The 21591-nt window shown below is 36.1% G+C and overlaps 1 protein-coding gene across 1 annotated transcript in view; it reads left to right on the forward strand.

The window, feature by feature from the left end:
- LOC104621557 (TBC1 domain family member 22A-like) overlaps positions 1-21104 on the forward strand; it is a gene marked incomplete at both ends in the record, with an annotated part of 102247 nt that extends 81143 nt beyond the window's left edge. Inside the window, one exon of the mRNA XM_010288075.1 lies at positions 21009-21104. Within this exon, the coding sequence (XP_010286377.1) occupies positions 21009-21104 (96 nt within the window). The remainder of the gene's footprint in view (positions 1-21008) is intronic.
- Positions 21105-21591: the final 487 nt, after the last annotated feature.

The raw sequence follows: 21591 nt of genomic DNA on the forward strand, positions 1-21591 counted from the left end.
GGGTTGAGGTTGGAGGAAGTCAAGAGTGAGTAAAAATGAAGAATTGCTTCTTCTGAGGACTCCTTAGCCTGGGAAAAAAAGCTTGAGAGGGGAATATAGCACAGGTGTACAAAATATGCATGATACAAGGAGAAGCTTAGTCACATTTAAAAACCAGTGTCAGGTTCAAACCTGAGAAAATGCTTCTTCCCACAGCACACAGTTTAATTGTAGAATTAAATTAGGACTCTATGCGTCCTGAATTTTACAAGGATCCAAAAAGTGACTGAGCAAACTTGTGAGATAAAAATCTGTCATTCGGTGTTAAAACAGTTTCCAACACCTGGCTCAAGAAATCCCTGTGCCAAGATGCTGGAGGATGGGAAAAAAATACCTAAAGCTTACACTTCCTTGACTTTTCCCTTACTGCTGGCCACTGTCAAAGACACGGTATTCAGCCCAGAGATACTTCGAGAGTAGCTGTACTGGGACACTGAAGCTATGTTGATAACTTGTGGATACTTTCCACATAATAAAAGATGTTTAGCTACAGTTTTCCAAACTAACTGGACACTTGTATATTTTCTCAGATGTATCATATAGGAGTTCCATAGTTTGTCCTAAAGAACACAAGGATAACTCTAGAAAGGTTGGAAGAAGATACTATTTTTAACAATTTTTTACAAACTCCATGTGGTAGAAGGATGTCTGTCTTCTGCAAAACACCATGTTTTTTCATACCCATATCATGGTTGGAATGTTTCATGTTAAATTTAGCATCTAAAATTATAGGAAGAAATGCAAAATGGACATGCACAATTAGGGAGCACTTTTTCCTTCACAGTATTTATTAATGTACAATATTGATAATGAAGGCTTTCTGCTGATTTATGTATTTAAATAGAAAAATGTAAAATGTTAATTTGCTAGATATTGATATCCATATTTTCAACATAAATCTTGTTTTGCTTTAAGAACACTACTCTGAAATGTGCTATCCTTTGTTTTTCAAATATATTTTTTTTCTACTCTTCCTTCCACATGCATTTTATTCCAGCACTTGGCAATGTAACCCAGTAGGGAAGCTTGCCTCTTCTTTCAGTCTGGTTCACCAGGTTGCTTGATCTGCTGACAAATAGATGAGCACCTTGTGACGTCTCAAGAGAAAAATAAATACGAACATTTTATGTAAAATCTAATTTGTATTATAAACAAGTTATGTCTTTGTTTTCCAGTTAAGCTAAGAAAGCCTTTAATTAGGTAAAAAATTATTCATCAAAACTGCATTTCTTTTAATGGGATTATGATGGGTAAACCTTTTCATGTGAACAAACTCTTACTCGAAGTACAGGATGGTTTCCTTTTGGTGTTAGTATTGCTCACAGAGACAATGTTGTGTTAACATGCTTTGATCCCTTAAGGAAATGGTTGTAAAAATCAAGGGACACTAAGGAAATTCTTTCATCTTGGAGTCATATAAAACCATTCTAAACTTGTTTTTCTTCCAGTTTGTTCCTTTATCCTAAGAACTAAATACCACATTATTAGGTTTTCCATCGTATTCCTAAGTCTAGGTCATTAACAAAAAATGCAAAGTCAGAGTAATGTTGCAGGTGCTTTTATTGTAGTAAATTTTAGTCTCCGCAAAGGACTTTTTAATGATGGATTTAACAATTACTTGTTTCACTATTAATGTAATGGATATCTGTTTTCTTTTAGATGTTTTTGAATTTATAGTTGTATAATTTAAGCTACTCTGTGTACTTTATCACCTTAGCTTTTTCCAGATTAATCAATTTGTTGCTATAAATGGTTTTTCCTAGTGTCATTTCCAAAAATTCTGCTAATATCAGTAGAAAAGTAGACTTTGTGGAGTTAAATTCTCTTTCCCACTGTAAGGGAAGATCAGGTTTGAGACCACCTGAGGAACATGAACATGCAAAAATCTATGGGACCTGACAAGATGCATCCCCAGAGTCCTGAGGGAATTTGCTGATATAGTTGCTAAGCCACTCTCCATGATATTTGAGAAATCCTGGCAGCCAGGTGAAGTCCCGGGAGACTGGAAAAGGGGGAACATTGCACCCATTTTTAAAAAGAGTAGCAAGGAGAACCCTGGGAATAACAGACCTGTCAGCCTCACCTCTGTGCCTGGGAAGATCACAGAGCAGATCGTCCTAGATGCTCTGCTAAGGTAGATGGAGGACAGGGAGGTGATTTGAGACAGCCAGCCTGGCTTCACCAAGGGTAAGTCCTACCTCGCCAACCTAGTGGCCTTCTATGGTGGAATGACCACATCAGCAGACAAGGGAAGAACTACCGATGTCATCTATCTGGACTTCTGTAAGGCCTTTGACATGGTCCCCCCCAACAACATCCTTCTCTCTAAATTGGAGACATAAGGATTTCATGGGTGGACAGTTTGGTGGTTGAGGAATTGGTTGGATGGTCACATCCAGAGGGCAGTGGTCAACGGCTCAATGTCCTGATGGAGATTGGTGATGAGTGGAGTCCAGCAGGGGTCCGTACTGGGACCAGTACTGTTTAATATCTTCATCAATTACATAGTAGGATCGAGGGCACCCTCAGCAAGTTTGCAGATGACACCAAGCTGAGTGGTGCGGTTGACACACCTGAGGGACAGAATGCCATCCAGAGAAGCTTGGACAAGCTCGAGGAATGGGCTTGTGTAAACCTCATGAGGTTCAACAAGGCCAAGTGCAGGGTCCTGTACGTGGGTGGGAGCAAGCCCTGCTGAGAAGGACTTTGGAGTACTGGTGGATGAAAAGCTAACAGGAGCCAGCAATTCATGCTCACAGCCCAGAAGGCCAGCTGTATCCTGGGCTGCATCCGAAGCAGCGTGGCCAGCAGGTCGAGGGAGGGATTCTGCCCCTCTGCTCTGCTCTGGTGAGACCCTACTGGGAGTGCTGCATCAGCTCTGGAGCCCTCAGCACAGGAAAGACATGGGCCTGTTGGAGCGGGTCCAGAGGAGGGCCACCAAAATGATCAGAGGGATGGAACCCCTCTCCTGTGAGGACAGGCTGAATGAGTTGGGGTTGTTCATCCTGGAGAAGAGGAGACTCCAGGGAGACCTTACTGCAGCCTTCCAGTACTTCAAGGGGGCTTGTAAGAAAGATGGGGACAGACTTTTAGCAGGGCCTGTTGCGATAAGATGACGGGTAATGGTTTTAAACTAAAAAAGGGCAGATCTCGACTAGATCTAAAGAAGAAATGTTTCACAATGAGGGTGGTGAAACACTGGCCCGGGTTGCCTAGAGATGTGGTAGGTGCCCCATCCCTGGAAACCTTCAAGGTCATGTTGGACGGGGCTCTGAGCCACCTGATCTAGTTGAAGATGTCGCTGCTCATTGCAGGGGTGTTGGACGAGATGACCTTCAAAGGTCCCTTTTAGCCCAAAGAGTCTATGATTCTAAATCTTCATAAAACGTTTTATTCACCGATGCAGTAAAATTTTGTTGTTCAGTTTGCCCTTATTCTGCTTCATTGGCATGAGGAATACAAATAAATGCTGATTCAGAAAACTTCATATTTAGAAAGAGTTCTTGGAAGTTGAGGTTGAGCACATGTGGAAGCATACTTCCTGAAGAAGTCTTTAGCAAAGCACATGGTGTTAACTACAAGCTTAATCTCATGCTTAATCCTGAAACTGATGCCCAGGAGTTCATTCATGTTGTGCAAAAACAGCATGTTAACAACCTTGAGAGGTCTTCAGCTCATCAGGCATGTGTCTTCTTGCAGTCTACCTTTGGCACAGCCTAGTTCTTTTGAGTAATGTTGTTTACTGAAACCATGTGTGAGCTATGAGTGCTTTCTTGTTCTCCTGTCAGTGAGGGGCTTGGACTTCTGTGGTATGTCAGCTGCCATTCATTTCTTTCCTTCTGCCCATGGCTGTGAAGAGGATCCTGTTCTAATTTAACTCTATTGTTTATTAGACATAATTAAGCTTAAGCAAGTCATAGGGAGCTGGGCAGAGCTGGGCAGTTCCATATTGTGCTGTTGTGAGAGGAGGCAGGGGATGGCTGTTTGGCCTCGTTAGATACAATTGTTTCTGGCCCCTTTCCACATGTGATGTGATTCAATTTTACTGCCTGCATATGCTAATAACTATTTGTTAGGATATAATTAGTATAATAGTCATGATAAATTGTTGTTGCTCGCCTGTACTTAAAGAAAAAAAAGCACCTCTTTACTGATTTCTATCGATGGTCTTCTCTCCCTTACATTGCTGAGAAAGGGTGTCACCAACACACTATATGCTAAAGTCTAGCGTTGCTGAAGATGTAATTTTAGCAATGTACTGTGACTGGAGAAGGTGCTTTGTAGGGCTTTATCCTGACTTTTGACCTTTTCACAAGCATGACTAAGAGGTGCAGGAGGCAATATTTAAAACATTCCTACTGGAAAAGTTCCTGTTTATATCACTGCACGATTGTAGATACTCAAGAAAATGTCATCAGTTGAGTCACTCATTAAGCTTTAATGTATCTCCAGTATCCTGAGATGTCAGTTCATGTTCTCAAAACAGTGTTCAGAAGCCCCATTCACTTGCCCCATCAATGCCTTATTCCTGTGAAGGGGCACAAAGGCTGTTCTCTGCTTCTCCAGGTAGGAGTAGATGCTGACAGATACTTCACAGCAGAGATACTTCCCTGTGTTCCAGTTTGCTCTAAAATGGACTGTAGAGTGTAGTGCACTACTGAAATAATCTGCTTCTGGTCAAATAACACAAAGGCATTTCACAGTCTACAGCACCATCCTTTCTCTCCATCCTTAATAGAACAGCACAGGAATTTAAATAAACTCGCATGCTAGGTAGATTTTTTTTTTAATGGATAAAAATTTTAACTGAGGGTGAAAAATCAGAATACCTTAGTGAATGTAAGGAAATAGAAGCATAAACATTTTGAGATTATGAAGTATATGACTTACAGAATGAATGGAATTGCAGCCTGGTGTTGATTTAAAAGAGAATGTCCTAAACAAGAATGAGTTTTCTTAGGATGGTTGCTGCATTTTGTTTGCCAAGCTTTCTGATATCTGTCTTCCTTTCATCCACTCTATCTCATATTTGAAAGATGGTGTACGTTTTTCACTCTCATTATGAAAATAAGTCTTGATTGAAATCTTTTAAAAATTTCTAGTAGAAATAACCTTCCGGGAGGAAAAACCTTGGTTTATAGCTGGTCAGAAAGTGGAGTTTGTAATAACTAACTGTTGAAATATACATTTTTGTGAAGCATTTTACAATGTATATATTACTGAAAATGCACCAATATACCTGAGATAGATATGCTTTCATTTGTTCTTCATGCTAAAGCACAACTTACTTTCATGGTGGAGTGTTGATGACATATTTGAAATTATGAAAATGAAAGCAAAAAGATTCTGAATCAGTCGTAAAAAGCATTATTGAATTATGAATGACAGTTCAGTTTCCTGCTTGAGTTGGCTCATAACTTTGTCAATATGGTAGTCTAGATTCTGGGGGCATACTAGTAGAGATTTCATATCAGGCTAAACCCCTTGCTTTGGCTAAAGCAGTGTGCACAACGGTCAACGGTACAAGGAGACAGGCTGAGCTACCAAAAGATTTTACTTAAAATATTTACAATCATCCGTTTCTGGATCTGGATCTCTTGTTTTCTTTGCATTATAATAGTGAGTAGAACAAGTCTATGCTTAGGTCCTTGCATCAGCAAAAATAAAAAGAGCTTAAGCAGAATTGTGTATTAATAAATGAGACATTCTGTACTGAAATTCTGAATTATCTTTTTCACTAGTAGAATAATTATTCCACCCATCCCTTTCTTCTGACAAATGGAACACAACTGCTACCAGTTAAGTCTATTAATTGCATCCTTTATATCAACTTCCAACTCCTTCTATTAAACTGTTACGTGTTCTATGTAGTATGTTATTCTGTAGCTATGTTTTTTTGCGTTTGTGCTCAACAGCTATTTATTTTTGTCATGCGTGCATTCCTCTGCAAGAGTGAGGGAGTGTGAAAGAATGTGGTGAGCTGTGTCAGATGAAGCTCATTGCTATTCTGACGGCGTGACTATGCCCCTTTAGGAGGGCATTCAATCCTTGGCATTCATTCCCTCACACTGATGTGATAACAGAATAAAGGAGCTTTACAGCTGATTGAAGTCAAGTAGTAGGGCCATTGTAAAAGCTCACAAGAAGATTACTGATGAATACCATTACTGCTGGAGGTTGGACTAGCAATTGTGCATGTCCGTGCTTTCTTACAGAGAGTGAAGAATGACAGGGAGCATATGTTAATAATTATGAATTAGCCATGCTTTCTTTTTATAGAGGGAAGATGGTGGTGTCCATTTGACTTCAGAGTGCGAAGAATTATGTGATAAATGTTTACTAAGTTCTGAGAAATCCTCGTTTTAAAGTCATAATTGGAGCTGTGGCTCTATTATTTCTCCAGTTCAGAATATCAGAATCAAGAAAATTGGGCATGATATTCTGTTTTAGTCTGAAGTCAAAAGGTGTTTGGCCACTTAAGGAATTAATGGAAATTCACAGTTTTTCCCATCTTTTGCACTGCAACATTCTCGTTTTTCTTGTGACAAGAGCTAGATTGAAGGCTTTGAATTTATTGCAGTATATTGAACATTCTTTGCTTATAAATGAAGCAGATGGCAGAGATAAAATCACAGACTTCTGCAGTTTAGGTTGGCTGAACATTTTTGAAACCAAAATACCTTGTGTCTGATTGTCTTTTCTTGCAGAGAAAGAGAGAGTATATGGGGAAACATTACCTCAAATTCCCAGTCTGACTCTTTTTTTTCCTGTTATGCTTGTAAGTGATGATGGAAATAGAAGATGCAAAAACTTTGCAGGAAGTCTTTCATGTGCATGCTGATAGTTCGTACTACCTGTACTACCTATGATAGGGCACTGGATACTTAGTAAAACCTCGGGTTGGTCTGAGCATGGAGGTGGGTTACACAGCTCCTCCTCTTTCTCTTGAAAGCATAAGGCTTTTTGAATTGTTTCAAGGCTGTTTTTTATTAAGTAGAAATTGGAATAATCAGTTTGTTTACTAGTCACAAAATTCTTTCTATTTATGAGAGCGCAGAAGTAAAAGGAGTTTGTAGGCAACTCAACATCTATTAAGTGCATCTCTGTACAGCGTGTTTGCTTTGAGGTTTGATTTCTAACTTTGAGTGTCATTGGCAAATACTGCGGTGCAATAGGAGTGGACCTGCGGAGAGAAACTCTACAACGCAAGCCATGATTCACTACATGAATGTACATGAGAATGTGAGATATATTCATTCAAAAGAATGCTTTCAATCCAAGCCAAAGCAAGGCACTAGCTGTGCCCTTAGTGACTGCAGGGAAGCTCTTAAGGGATCTCACTTTCCCTCCGGAGGCATCATCCTGACCTCCTGGTGTCTGTTTTTGAAAAGGAGTGTAACCCACACAAACTGAAATCTTATATGTCAAACTGCCAGTCTTTCACAATAGTCTTAAACTGCATCATAATAAATATCGATGTGATTACACTTTATTATATAACTTTAATATATATTCCATTGTTTTTGATAGATGACAACAATTAGACAGTATGCTGTGATTTTTTTTTTGTCCTTTATCTGTCTTTGAGAACAACGGCAATAATTCCATAGATTGTGTTGATACCTCTGAATGAAAAAGGTATTATGACAAGTAATAAATGGAAATGATGCCTCCAACTTACATTTGCTCTGAATTTGTTTCTAATGAAACTTTTATGAAATACAATAAACAGTATTGAAAGTACAAGTTTTGTGTAGTGACTTAGGAAACAATAATAATACCTTGAATAAGGTAAATAGATATAAAAAGCTATACAACAGGTTTTTTTGCATTCTAGGCAGAAATAAATAGTTTATTTTGGTGGGGAAACATGGTCTAGTAGATAGGGCAATAGAGATAACAGTTGAAATGCCTATGCTTTCTTGCTTTTTCATTTAAATACTGTCAATTTTATTTTTTTGCAAAAAGTTATGGATAAAAATTTCCAGATAATGTCAAAAGTCTACTGTTTCCTTTCCATAAATGGAGAACAGATTTTTACAAGTCAGCTCAACAAAAACTGTATCTTCTGAGTATCTTTTAATAAATTCTTATGTAGCTGAAAAAAGTTCTTATACATTGTGTTCAAATACCTTTTCACAAAACCAACAGTAGCATTTTAATGATTGAGACTTTAAGTTCTAATAGTCTTCCTGTTTGTTAATAAACAGGTTTTTCTTCTTTCTAACAAGATTCTTCCTTTGTTCATAGTAATTTATCAAACCTGCAGAAAAGCAGCATCTTAGTGGGAAAACAAATCAATCTGTCCTTTATGAAAGGTATAAACAACTTTCATTAATGATACTTTTTTAAAGCTTAGATTGCAGATAGAGGAAAGTTGTCTCCTAGCCATGTTTTAATTTTGTTGTAATATTTCAAGAAAAATGGTTATTATGGGTGTGAGGCACTGTTGGTTTATTTGAAATAATCCAACACCTGCTTTTTAATAAAACATTTTCATAATTAAAAACTTTGATTTTTCTTGAGATTTCCATAAGATATAATTTGAAATGCATTTTGTTGCATGATACTATATAACTTTTTGAAGTTAAATATGTAAGTGCAGAATAAATGATTGCATTATATTTTTATTTTTTTAAGTTTTAAGTGTAATTATTAATACAATCTCTGAATACCTGCTATGTAAATTAGGAATGTGGCAAAGAGGTTTCTGGTTTTCTGACCCATAGATTCCCTTTCCCTATGGTGTTGACTCTCATTTCATTACACATGCATTTTTTGCTTTTTTTATTCTAACTGGGCTACAACTTTTTTCCCTTCCTTTTTCTTTTTTCCCGCTTTTTTTTTTTTTTCTTTTTTATTAATTCTTTTTGTCTTGTCTCCTGTACCTCTTGATGGAAACAGAACTCTGTAGTTTGGATCCTTGTAGGCTCTCAGTGAGCGGTGTCTGACAATCTTTGCTTCCCACCTGGTTCCATAGTAGCAGCACCTTGTTGTTTTTCAGAAATGAGTATTAATTTGGTTTATAGTTTTAAGACCCCAGGGATGCAGAGGCTTTTCTCAGCCTTCTAAGACTATAAATAAACAGCCCTAGAAATGTTCAGAATCGAGTCCTTGCTGTCTGCAAGTTGTGTGGCAAATGCAGATTCTTGAAAGGTGTCCAGGATCCATCTTCAGTAGCTCATCGCTAGTCCTGAGAACAGTAAAACTTCTGGAATCAGTTACTTATTTGACACCACTATTTCTATCCCTCTGCCTGGACAAGCAGTTTCCACATGCCTCTGGGAGTCTCTTCAGTGTGTAAATCTTCAGTAGAACTTTGCGTGAGCAGATTTCTTTGTTTTGCAGTTCATTTTGCAATGCACGTTAGAGCATGTTTCTTCCACCTAATAGCACTGCACTGCCTCCAGTGTGACTGGAATGAGCTACCGACATTGTCAGTTATATGCTGAGCTTCATCTTTCCGCAGAACCATTTTGTGATAGCAGAGATTTTATACTGGTATGTTTTTAATGCTACCCTGAAAAATACTGCGTACAGAAGACAGGTTTCCAAAATGGTATTAGATGATCGGTATTGGCCATTGTAAAATCTCGTCATGCTTTTCTTTTTTTAAGGTATAGAAAGTCTAATTGCAATAAAGGAGGTTTATTTAAGTGTTCTACATCCTTTGCCATTTTGACATTAATTTAGGGTGTTTGGGAGTTGAGGCATACCAACGTACACGAAGTAACTGGGGATGAATAACCTATGTCAAAAATCCTCTAGCTAGGTACCAAGTGAAGCTGTATTTGCAGCTTAAATGATATCTGAGATACTAAAACATTGGCATTGACTTAAATTTATGTTTGAACACACAGCTTGACATTCTTCTTTCCAACATTTCAGGGCATATTGCAGTTAGATTTTAAAGACTGAAAGTTCAGAGTCTTCTGTCTTCATTGCTATAAGCAAAACCATGTGGGAAAAATCTCTTTAATTTGAAAAATATTATAAAGCTGAAGGACAGATGCACTAAAAAAAATAATCACATTTTGATGATACATCTATTAATAGATAAATATTATTTTAGTTCATAACTTGGGTAGATAATATTTTGTTTCTGTTGTAATTTTCTAGAGGCTGAATTATTATTTTGCTAAATAGTTGTTCCTTTCACATTTATTTTGTTGATAAAATTCGTCCTGAAGCCTGGCAGTATGATTTTTTTTTTTTATGATTGTCTTATTGTTGCTTGTTACAACTTAGAGATTTGAAGAAAATTATATGGAAGTGTTTTTTTTCTTTTATAATAGTAAAAATCAAATCTAGTAAGGGTCATTTATAATCTCAGTAGGCACTCTTTTGAAGGCTTGAATAAAATAAATTGTAAAACGCTTCTGAAGATTTGGAGCAATGTTTAGGAATCTAATGCAGCACCCAGGTTGTTTCAGTAGGACTAGTATTGTGCTTTTATATTATTTGGTCAAAAGTTCCTGATTAAGGAATTTGCAGAATTACTGTACTAGATGTTAACTGTGAATTTCAGCTGAAGATTCTGTGTTCAGAGTCTTCTGTTCAAAGTTCATCTAGAAAACTTTTCTTTGGATCAAAGCGGTCCTCCCATTTTGAGCTGCTTGAGGCCGTGGAGGTAGTGATAAGGACACTCTTGCTCACTTTGTTGTATGTTGGAAGCATACTGGTATTGAAGACTCAGCCCTTTAAATGTCAACATGGACTAGTGGAGAGATGTTCACATAAGCTGGTGAAAAGAAAAAAGCAAGCCATGTTTATTGACAGCAGTAAGAGATTCGAATAACTTAAACTTCAAACTCTGGTGATATCATGTCAAATATGAAAAACATGAAGCTGTACTGGTCACCTCAGGCTGTCAGTGTGGAAGAAGCTGTTGTAGAGCAAGGGCTTTTTAAGCTCCTCAGCCTGTGCTGTATCTGTGATGGAGTAAGGTTGTCCAGAAAAAAAACCCTGTGTTATTGGTAGTAGAATTAATGAAGTTGTATGCAGGTGGTAGTATCACTTTCTGCCACTTTTTTCTTCATTTACACTGCTATGGGATATTCTCCTAGAAGCTTTTCCCAGCAAAGTGGTTGCAATCTACATACTTAGGAAAGTGTTGATGATTAGTGTGTGGTACACCTGAGCTGGAGAAAAGTGTGAGAGTGTTAGTGTCTCGTTAATTGCTCAGGGCTCTTCAGGGTCAAGGCAGATCTTTCAGTTTTCAGAGATAAGAGTAGTAGCATCAGAGTTAACCTCCAAAGAACCTTGATAAAGCAGATTGTGACAACTCTACAGGTGTTGCCATTCCCATGTAAGTCTTTTGTTTTGTGCTGCTGTCTTCAACCAGTGATCCAGTGTAAAGACTGATTATTAGTGCAGACTTTGACTTGATTGTTCTGCTATCCATCAGGTTTTGATCAATGAACTTACCTTGGTTCAGTATCCTGAGAGATACTTAAGTACTGAGCAGGCTATGGCATCCATGAAGACATGTTGCATCTTCAGAAGAATAGTGATGATTCACAGGAAATATTTTTGTTGAAGCTAATAAAGTCAATTATATTTGGTGGATTTAGTTTCTCATTCAGATCGGAGTTCAGCAAAGCTGCACCCTCTCATCACTATTATTCTACTTCTGTACTAACCAGTTGGTGGATGGGAAGAGAAGTGGTCTGAAGAGTTTTTTTGATCAGCTTGGCGAGTCTTTTGTATTAACTGTTTAGGTAAGAAGCAGCTTATCTTACCCATGCAAATAAGATCAAGCTCCTGGCGATAGCTATCAAGTATTTAATGAATTTAATTAAAATACATGCATTATTAACATTTCCAGCTGTGATATTGAGTGACTAGCAATTTTCAGATACTTGGAATGAGTAATGGTGTTGGCTTTTCAGTTGCTTTTGACATCAGCCCTTTTATAAACCTGCAGTTTTGCAGAATCACAGCTATAGAGCCTGTGTGCTGGACGTAGCTGAAGAGCAGCTGAATAATGTTTTCAGATGTTGTGCTTTTTCTTCTCCTTAATCAGTGAAGATGCTCTTGCATACAGCAGCTGCCTACTTTAGTTTCTGTGGCATTATTAGTATGTTAGTTTTAATAGTAGCTGAATGAAATGTAAAGCATGCAGGCCAAGGAGTGCTGCTAAGTAGTCATGTGGTCACAAAAAGCTTGGTGCTGTTAGATTATCATCATGAGACAAGATTGAACATTTAGCCAAATTGCGATCCCTAAGTAGATGCTGATTCAGATAGTGTTGCTGTGTAAGGAAGTGGTATTTTCATGAATTTAAGATTTTTGCAGGCTAGCAAGTGGAGGAAGATTCTGTTTCCAACTATTTCCTAGTCTCCAGAGGAATATTGGTCATCAGAAAGCAAGGATTTTTTTGATAGTTTGTAGAATGTAATGTGGTTTAATTATGACGGAAGGGGATGAAAACGCTAGTGGTGTATCTTGGTTATCTTTATAACGGTTGTGCTAAAAACTTGGGTGGTATTCTTGACCCTGTGTCATGACTTGACTCTGTCATGACTAAGCTCGGAAAGATTAGCTTGGAAAAGAGGAAAGGAAGGCAATAGCTCATGCTTATTACTAAATACATTTTTAGTATTTCTGCTTCCGCTGTCCTATCCACTTATCTTCTTAGTTAAGACCACCACCTATCAGCAACATGTGGCTGAATGTGATACACATATTTGTTCATTCTCAGTTTTTACGGTGTGTTTCTTGAAAGAAAGAAAAAGTCATTGGAATAGTTTGCTTGAAAATTTAGTTGTTACTATTAAAAAGAATATAGGTCTTTCTTAGACCTCACAAGGTTTTGGTGTAAACATAATTTTATGTTCAAAATCTAATAAATCTTCATGGAACATTTACATATTACATTGATGTAAACATCCTTTCATTTTACAGATGTGGGAATTTGAGGACTGTAGAGTTTCTGTTCATTGGACAAGAATTCAGTAATGTCTTTATTGGATGCCTTAATACGCTTTACTCAAATGACCAGTAATACTTAAGCATTCACTGCAATCAAAATACCAACTTTTGTCAAAAAGGCAGACATGTAAGCCTCTGTTTCAGGGAACTGGCATATGTGGCCTAAAATACTCAATGTTAGGATGTCTTTTGAATTACGTGTTGGCAGTGAGTCAGTAAGCATATTCTTGTTATTTGCTGAGAACTTGGAATAAGCAACTATTGTTTTTTAATACTGTTATTTAAATGCTGGTTTTGTCTTTCCGTATAAATGTGGTATGTATTTGTACAGATATTCAAATGATTTTTTTCAGTTGTGAAGTATTAGCTTAACACTTTTTACTCTTTATAGGTCTGCTTTGAATAATTAGTTTAATAATTTCTATTAAAGCTAATAATATGATAAAGCTAAAGCAAATTAAACAATTATACAACTATTTCAGTATCTTTGAAATGCAGGGGCTCGAGTGGTTGTCTTGAGCATGGATTACATATTTCAGCAAAATCTGATAACCAATGAATATCTGCAGAAAAGGAGATCATTGTGCTCTTTTTAATGAACTAAACATTTCATACAAAAAATTCATTGGTCCCATTGTTTAGAATAAAGGGATACATGTAAATGAGGCCAGTGCTGAGATTGTATTTAAACAATGCTGACAGTTCTTCTATTGTGTCCATTAATTAATTTCCCACTGTCAAGGTTCTCTGGGAATGAACTGCAAAAATAATTAAAATGATACATGAGGTAAATAGTTTAGAAATTCAAAAGGTGAAATAGGGAATTAGTTTAGTAAATATTAGCCATACTACTTGTTTGTCTCATTTGCCTTTTTAAAAGCAGGTTATTGAGGAAGTATGATCCAGATTTGAGTCATATGACATGAAGAAGTTGTGCTCACAGGTAGAAAAGTTGCCATATTATTTTTTAATCAATGGTGCCTGTCCTTGTTTCAAATCAGTAGTCTGCTTAAAACAGGTTAACATTTATGTAAAAATATTTTGCCTTACAGCAAAGTCTTTCAGAATTAAATCAGTTGCATCATATTTTTACTAATGATCTGGATTTAGTGTGTGCTTTGTAAAGTAAATAGTATCTTTAAGGAAAGTTCTGTGAATAAAAGCAGTTTTGGTTTTGGTGTGACACAGCTTTGCTTTTTTTCCACCACAGTTTTGGCCAACTAATTGGTGTCAAGTCACTACTTGTGAAGGAATTTCAGTGTTTAAGTTCAAATTATATTAGTGATTTCAGATAGAACAAATAGGGTCTTAATTAGAAGGAAACTTCAAAACAAAATTCTTTCCAGCTGGACAATCATGTCTCAATAATTGAAGCCCAACTTTAAGCCTAGCTTAAAATAAAGGAAGTCTTTGCAATAAATGTTCTTTCTGTCATTGAATGTAGATGAAACAAAGATGAGATTTAAATTTTAGTATCCCAAATGTGTATGCCTTTGAAAATATTTTGTCTGGAGGTTTTCACTCAAATCTGCCATATAACCTATTAAAAAAGAAACAGCTGTCAGCTTTTAGAAAATCTTTTCTGCAACTTCACCTGTGCTGGAGGGGAGCAATTAGTCTGTCACTTTTGGTTTTATCCTCATCTTACTGCTCCCCAGCCAACATAACCACTCAGCCAGTACTTCCATAACTTCTCTCATGCAAGAGGGATTTTAAGTTACAGTGGGGGACATCTGAGTAAAATAAAGATGCAAAATAAATTTTCTGGGAAATAGTTAGAGGGTTAGGCTTTTCAAGCACGTGTATGTTTTTGAAAAACTCTTAGTAGTGTTACCTTGTCATATCCTCTTACAGTTTGTGTGATCTGACTGCCTAAGCCTTTTCCTGACAAAAATACTCAGGACTAAGGAGTGCAGGGAAGTGTATGCTTCAGCTTTATACGCATGCAAGAAACAAAATACATTGTATGCTTGTGTTTCATGCTGTTAGAGGAAGTAAAGGACATAGTGATGCTCAGTGTCAATTACATAGAGATGCTCTACTTTAAGTGATGATACTGTGCCATGGCTTGGTAAGATAATTAGCTACCTTATTAATGGCTCTAACTGAAATCCTTTGTCCTTTAATGCATTAACTATGGTGAATGAAAGAAACTGTAGCTGTAAGTAATCAACCACTTTCTAAAACCTAAACAATGTAAATTATCCACTGTTATTGATGAGGGCTTACAATGCTATGTGGCTGTTATTTGTTAATGCACTGAAACCAGCCTGGAGTAGTTCCATGAGTTCTTGCTGCTGGTTCTGCTGTTCTCCAAACAAGTTAGGAGTTTTTGATCTTACATATTTACATGGAACAAAACCTTGCAGAAAGGTTTCGTTGGGTTTTTTTTCCTACTAGAGGAGCCATAAATATGCATATTAGATTAGGAGTTTATATCTCATCCCCCACCATTATGTTGTTTGCTCTTAGCTAAAATGGCAGTGATTGATTATTGCTGGTAGAATTTGTGCACACGTTGCCGTGTCCCTGTTCATGCCATGTTTTGCCTAGCCATAACTACTAGGTAAAATGGAAGATGTTTGCCTTATGCTTTGTAGAAATTCAAAGCAACAGATTAAGTAATATTTTCTCCAGTAAATACGAAGAACAACTAATGGTCACTCTGCAGATGTGAAGAGGCTTATTAACATGGGAAATTACAGAAAAGAAATCAATAAGCTTTCTGGGTTTCACTATGCATAATTTTTCCACGTATGTCTAGGTTCTTTTCAAAGTAATATTGGAAATAGGTCTTGCAAAATGTAATTATTCTCCCCATTTAGAGTTCAGTGTCGTCTTGCTTTTTTGTTGAAGGCATTCTCCAAGAAAACTGACATATTCCACTTTCTTCTGTAAATACTCAATTCAGCAAGAAAGGAGTTGCACAAGGAGCTCCATTCCTTTGCCAAGACCTAGCACCTTTCCTGTATGTGAAGGTAATAAACCACCACCCATGAGGAGAATAACTATAAAAGAAAAACACATTTCAGTATTGGATGTAAAGGTACCTCATGGAGTGAGAATCCACTTGACATCCTAGTGTGGCAAACTCTTTAAAAGCTTCATGATGTACTCTTTAAATGAATGAAATGAGAAACTCTGAATTTTTTTCACCACAGTTGATTCTGGAAAAGCTAGGACAAAAATGTCAAATGCACACTTGAAGTTAGTTCTTTTTTATTCTGTTTGAATTGAACATATTAGCAAGTGAAAAGAACAGTAATTTAAACTCTGCTCTCAAAATACAAGCTAATGTGGGAAGTTATATGAAAGATGCATCTTAAAACTAAATGATTAATGGGAGACTGGATAAATCAAGTAAACAGCAATTATCAATAGCGTCCATTTATATTTGATATTGATTAATAGTCTTACCATGAGTTTTGCAGACCGTATGGTGCATTCTAACAGGGCAAGACATTGATCCAAAAAAATTCCAGCAATGGTCTGTGTTCCTTGTGCCTGGGATTTTGCAGCAGAGGTTATATCGCAAGTTATCTCTTGGGAACTGTTACCAAGTTGTTGTTGACTAGATCAGAGAGGCCAACTACTAAATCGTTACAAAAACTGATCTTCACCTAATTTTCAGCAAAAATCTGCCAAATCTAATAGAACGTTGTAAGATAAATAATTTTTTTAAACATTCCTAGCAAAAATAGAAAATGTGAATACAGTTCTTGTAAAAGTGGTGTGTACATGCTGTGTTGCTTCTCAAGACTGGCACTCTGGGTCTCAGTTTTGACAGCGGATTGAGTCTGTGCCTAGGGAGTCGGAGCTCCTGGCTGATGGAAGAGGCAAATCTTGGAGGAGCAGCCAACACATTGCACTTTTCATGATGATCCTGCACTGGTTTCTTTCTCTTTTTCTGCCTTAGATTGCTGGGATATTTTTGGAAAAATTACTTAAACCTCTTCGCAGCTAAACTGTCCGTTCTTTGTAATATAATAAAAACTGAGTTGCGTAAAGTTGATGTATTCATATGTAATCATAAAGTGCTTGGAAGTCCTTGTGTCTGAGCCATTATTTGAGTGTGAAATGTGGTGGTTTAGTACCTAACCCTGTCACAATTTCATAGCTTTGATCATTCTGGGTACTTAAAAAGTAATCGGTTATTATGCTTACTTTACCAACAAATACATCACCATGAGATATTACCCTCCCTAAATGTTGATGTAATCGGGGATAGGAGGCAGGTTGAACTAATTGTTGACTAGACTCTAGTCGTACAGCAAAATTTGCATTCTTACAGTGATTGTCTAATTCAAGAAGTATAAAGAATGCCTTTCATTTCAGCTACAGAGGAGATCCAGCATCTGCAGGGCAGTGACATATTTGTGATGTTAACATTCTAAATGATTTTTATTGATAATGACAGATGGTTCTTAGATAATGTGCTCTGAGTCATCTGTAATATGTTCAGAATAAGTCTTCTGGAAGGTTGTACATCTGTCTTGAGATCTTTTGCTAAAATATTTAAATCAAGGTCATTGTTTATATTTGATTTTAAATAGCTTTTAGCTGATAGTCTGCATTTCTGTACATTTAGAGATCAAACTGTTTGTAACTTCAAAAGCCACAAATGGAAAAGTATAATAGGTAGCAGGTGTTAGAAAAGGCAATTACGCATTAGCTGTTTTACTCAATTTCCAAAACTGTCTAAAACTATCCATTGGAAATACTTTGTAGCCTAGATTTATCTCTGAAGCATGATGAATTTTTAAATCTATAGGGGGATATGCGTTTTTACTCTAATGAATTGCGTATTTAAACCTATTTGGCTTCATTTAAAAGAGCTGAAGAAAATTGTATTGGGGAAAAAAAAGGTTGAGCAGACAAGTCTCAAGAAAAAGTACAGATTCTTGTCTTCCAGATATTTTTCTTCTGCAATTCCTCAAGAACTTTTTCAGCTTCCAGTATAGCAGTTCTGGATTTTTTGCTTTTAATTTTTTTTTTTTAAGCCACTTATCTTGACTTTCTGACTATGGAAGTATTTTTTTTTTATTATTATGTGATAATAGAATGAGTTCTTGACTTAAAATGAAAATCTTAGGTTATTATCAGAAAAAAAGAATACTCTGATGAACTAATTTGACTACCTGTATAATACTGTTTTGTGAGTCAACGTAAGAGAGAGCAAAATAAACAATTTTGCCCACAGTTACTGCAAATTGACTTTTGAAAGTTAAAACGCTGCTTTCAGACAGATGTCTTTAATCCTGCCCCCTTCTCCCCTGTGCTTTTCAACAACTTATATAATGTTGGAGGAGTGAGGAGAAGAAAGGAGGATTAGTATATATTAACACCAAACCCAGTTCCTTTCAGTTCCCTCTTTCTTGCTTGTCTCATGGAATTAAAGAAATGTAAACCTTTATTATATTCATGTAGGATAACAAATAATCTGATACATAATATATACTGATTAAGAATATTATTTCAAATTAGATTTTCCTGCCTACAGACTATTCAGTCTTCCTGCTTCTTCAAAAATAGTCTTCTTGTTTCTTGATCTACCCTCAGCAGTATTTGTGTACTTTTCTTTCTCTCTTCAGCAATCTCAATCCAGCTTTATTTGTGTCCATCGCATAACCATCGTTTTCCTTCTTTCCACCTTTCTTGTTTGACTGTAAACGCTCAGGCTGGTGCCATGCTCTTCAGTTACCGCTTCTTGAAGTAGATCTAAATACAGATCATAGTCCACCAGATAATGGTGAACTGAACGGGTTCTTACGATGCCAGAAAGTCATCATGAGTGACAGCACATACTTCACATTGGGCTTCTGGAAAGTGTGTTGATGTTTTCTTGTACAGAATGTTGACTTAAACACCCTATATTTTCATTGGACATTACTCCCCAGTTTGCTTTCCAAATTTTAAGAAAGATTATCACTTTTATGAGATTATGTTGTGTATTCCAAAATAATAGAAACTTTTCAGGTATGATTAAACTTTAAAGGACATTTTTAAAATTCATGTTAAAGGTGAGAAATAGGTTGCAATTCAGTGTGGAGAAAAAATAGACCGCAAGTACTGTTTCTATACTTAATTTTAAAAAATTTTAAATGCTTTTCTCATTTTGGAGATGAAAATGTTATAAAACATTATCAAAGGCTGAATTTTAAAAAAATACTGCATGTTCTGTAAATTTATTTACAGAACAAAGTAGAAAAAGGGTTGTTTTCTTAGAATTGTCTTTCTGCATTTTTTAGAATTGTGTTTACTTATTTAAATATTGCTACAACAGCATCTGGTATGATAAGTTCTAGCAGCACTTTGCTTACAAGTATGTCTTCTTGAGGTACCATTTTATGCTTTTATGTATGTTAACTTTCCATCCAAGAGAAATGCCAACACTAAAGTAAAAGACGTAGATTTTTCAGGAGGATGGTAGTGAGTACATGATTCTGTAAGTCTCTAATATTGTAAATTGGACTTTACTTGATTATTCTGATGAACACAAACTCTAGAGAGATGGCTAGTTAAAATTACCATATGCTTTGTCTGTCCTGGGATTTTACAATGTTACTCAAGTCATGTTATTCAAGTACAGTTTTTACCTATAGACTAGGAAAAATACCAAAGGGTCTTATAATCAGAATCTTCCTTTTCTGGTTCCAAAATGAAGCAGTTACTATTTTCAGGTCAAACTACACTTTTAAAATTAAAACTTCCCTACAAATAATTGGCATCATCTCTTTTCTCAACTCTTACCGATTTGGTAGACAGGATGATCTGTATTTTCTGTAGCTGCTAACATGGTGTTTGTACCAGCCCCTTGTAGTACGCTATGCACTTCCGTCAGTCAAGGGTAGGGGAGAAGGAAAAGTAGAAGAAATAGGAGAATATTTTCCTTCTCCACTTGTGATTGCAGTAAGGTTACTTTATTGCACCATTACGAATGTTATGTTGAACATTTTAAATACTGTGCTTTTCTAGGTTAAATGCCAATAAAATAGATATATTGTCGTGTTGTGTTTTACATAAGAAGCTGTTTCAACTCACTTTAGTTGCGCAGAACATGTATTTTTCCAAAGAGGAAACTGCAGTTCTGAAATGACCAGTAGAAAATATGAAAAAAATTTGCTATACTTTAAACGTGATAGAGTTACATCTTATTAATTATTTAGATACCAGCATTTAAGGATCCCTACATTTGTCAGATTATGTAGCTTAATTATATAACTATATTTAAATGATATTTTAATGAGATTTTACATAGCATTAGTTCAGAGTCATCACATTGATAATTAAAAATAATTATTTTTTCAGTTCTCAGTGCCATTGAAAATAAAATCTAATAATAATTTAGTAATATGAGAAAATTTAGTAATGACTTTTAGAAGTAGGATGACAAATTTTTTTTAACTCTTAGGTATGCTTATAAAATCTTAATTTCTAGGGGGGGGGTTATGAAGTGACTGAATCTGCTGACTTAAATGAGAACAGAAAGCTACAGATCTGACTACAAATCTGAGTTGTAAATATCTTTTTCCTTCAGTAAAAACCTCTAATTCAGTCAAATACAGACCAAGTGTTAGATTTTTAAAATGCTTAATAATTTTCTTCAGCAGAATTCGTAATGAAAAAGCTACTAGTATCAAATGAAACTATGTATGCTTCAGCTCCATTATTACAAGTTTGCTCTTAATAATGGAGATGAAGCATATGTTCATGCCACAATGTTGAACTAGACAAGTACAGTATTTGCTGCCATATATAAACTAATGGATAACATCAGAAATGGAAGAAACACATCTATCAAGAATGAATTTAGATATGAGAAATTGATGCATTCCTCACCTTAATTTCCATCACAGATAATTGCTGTGAATATGTTTGGCATAGATGAAATGCAAACATGTTTGTGATACAAAGAGAGGGAGATTTAGCTGGCATTTGTAGTTAGTAGTGAATGCCATAAAAATGCACTGGGGGAATATGGTGATCAAAAGTATTATTTGTGTATTGAAAGGATGATATATTTTTATTTTTTCTAGTCTGAACCAGAGGGTTTTTCTCACTTCCACTTGTACGTCTGTGCTGCCTTCCTTGTCAGGTGGAGGAAAGAGATCCTGGCAGAGAAAGATTTTCAAGTAAGTGAAGGGGATATTTTTCAAGCACAGGGTGGTATTTATTAAATTTAGCTTCCTAGCATTACTTGGGGGTGAATTTATGACAAAATAGTAGCAGTGTCAGCAAGACTGACGGTGTCTGACTGTTTGTTAGAATTGCTCCAAAACTGTTAGACGTGAAGTGATGGACTATCAGCAATGAGAGATGTATTTTCTTAGTCCACTCTGGAAAAAAAAAATGCTGTTTTAACTGAGACAGACTTTGAGAAGATGATTTCTGGAGATGTTTTTACAAGTAAAGCCTTGGTATTTCACGAAGAGATTTTCTAAAAAGGTAATTGGATTGGATTGCATGACTGGAGTTTATTTATAAATTAATTTTATATTATAAATTTATAAATAAATTTATTTATAATTTCTCATCTGTATAATATATCAGCACACTCTAACAAGGTGCTGCTCATTCTTTCAAAAAATTTAGGCAAGCAGCCTTTTAAAATAAGGAGCC

The sequence above is a fragment of the Phaethon lepturus genome, unplaced genomic scaffold, assembly GCF_000687285.1.
Source record: "Phaethon lepturus isolate BGI_N335 unplaced genomic scaffold, ASM68728v1 scaffold7545, whole genome shotgun sequence".
NCBI lineage: Eukaryota > Metazoa > Chordata > Aves > Phaethontiformes > Phaethontidae > Phaethon > Phaethon lepturus.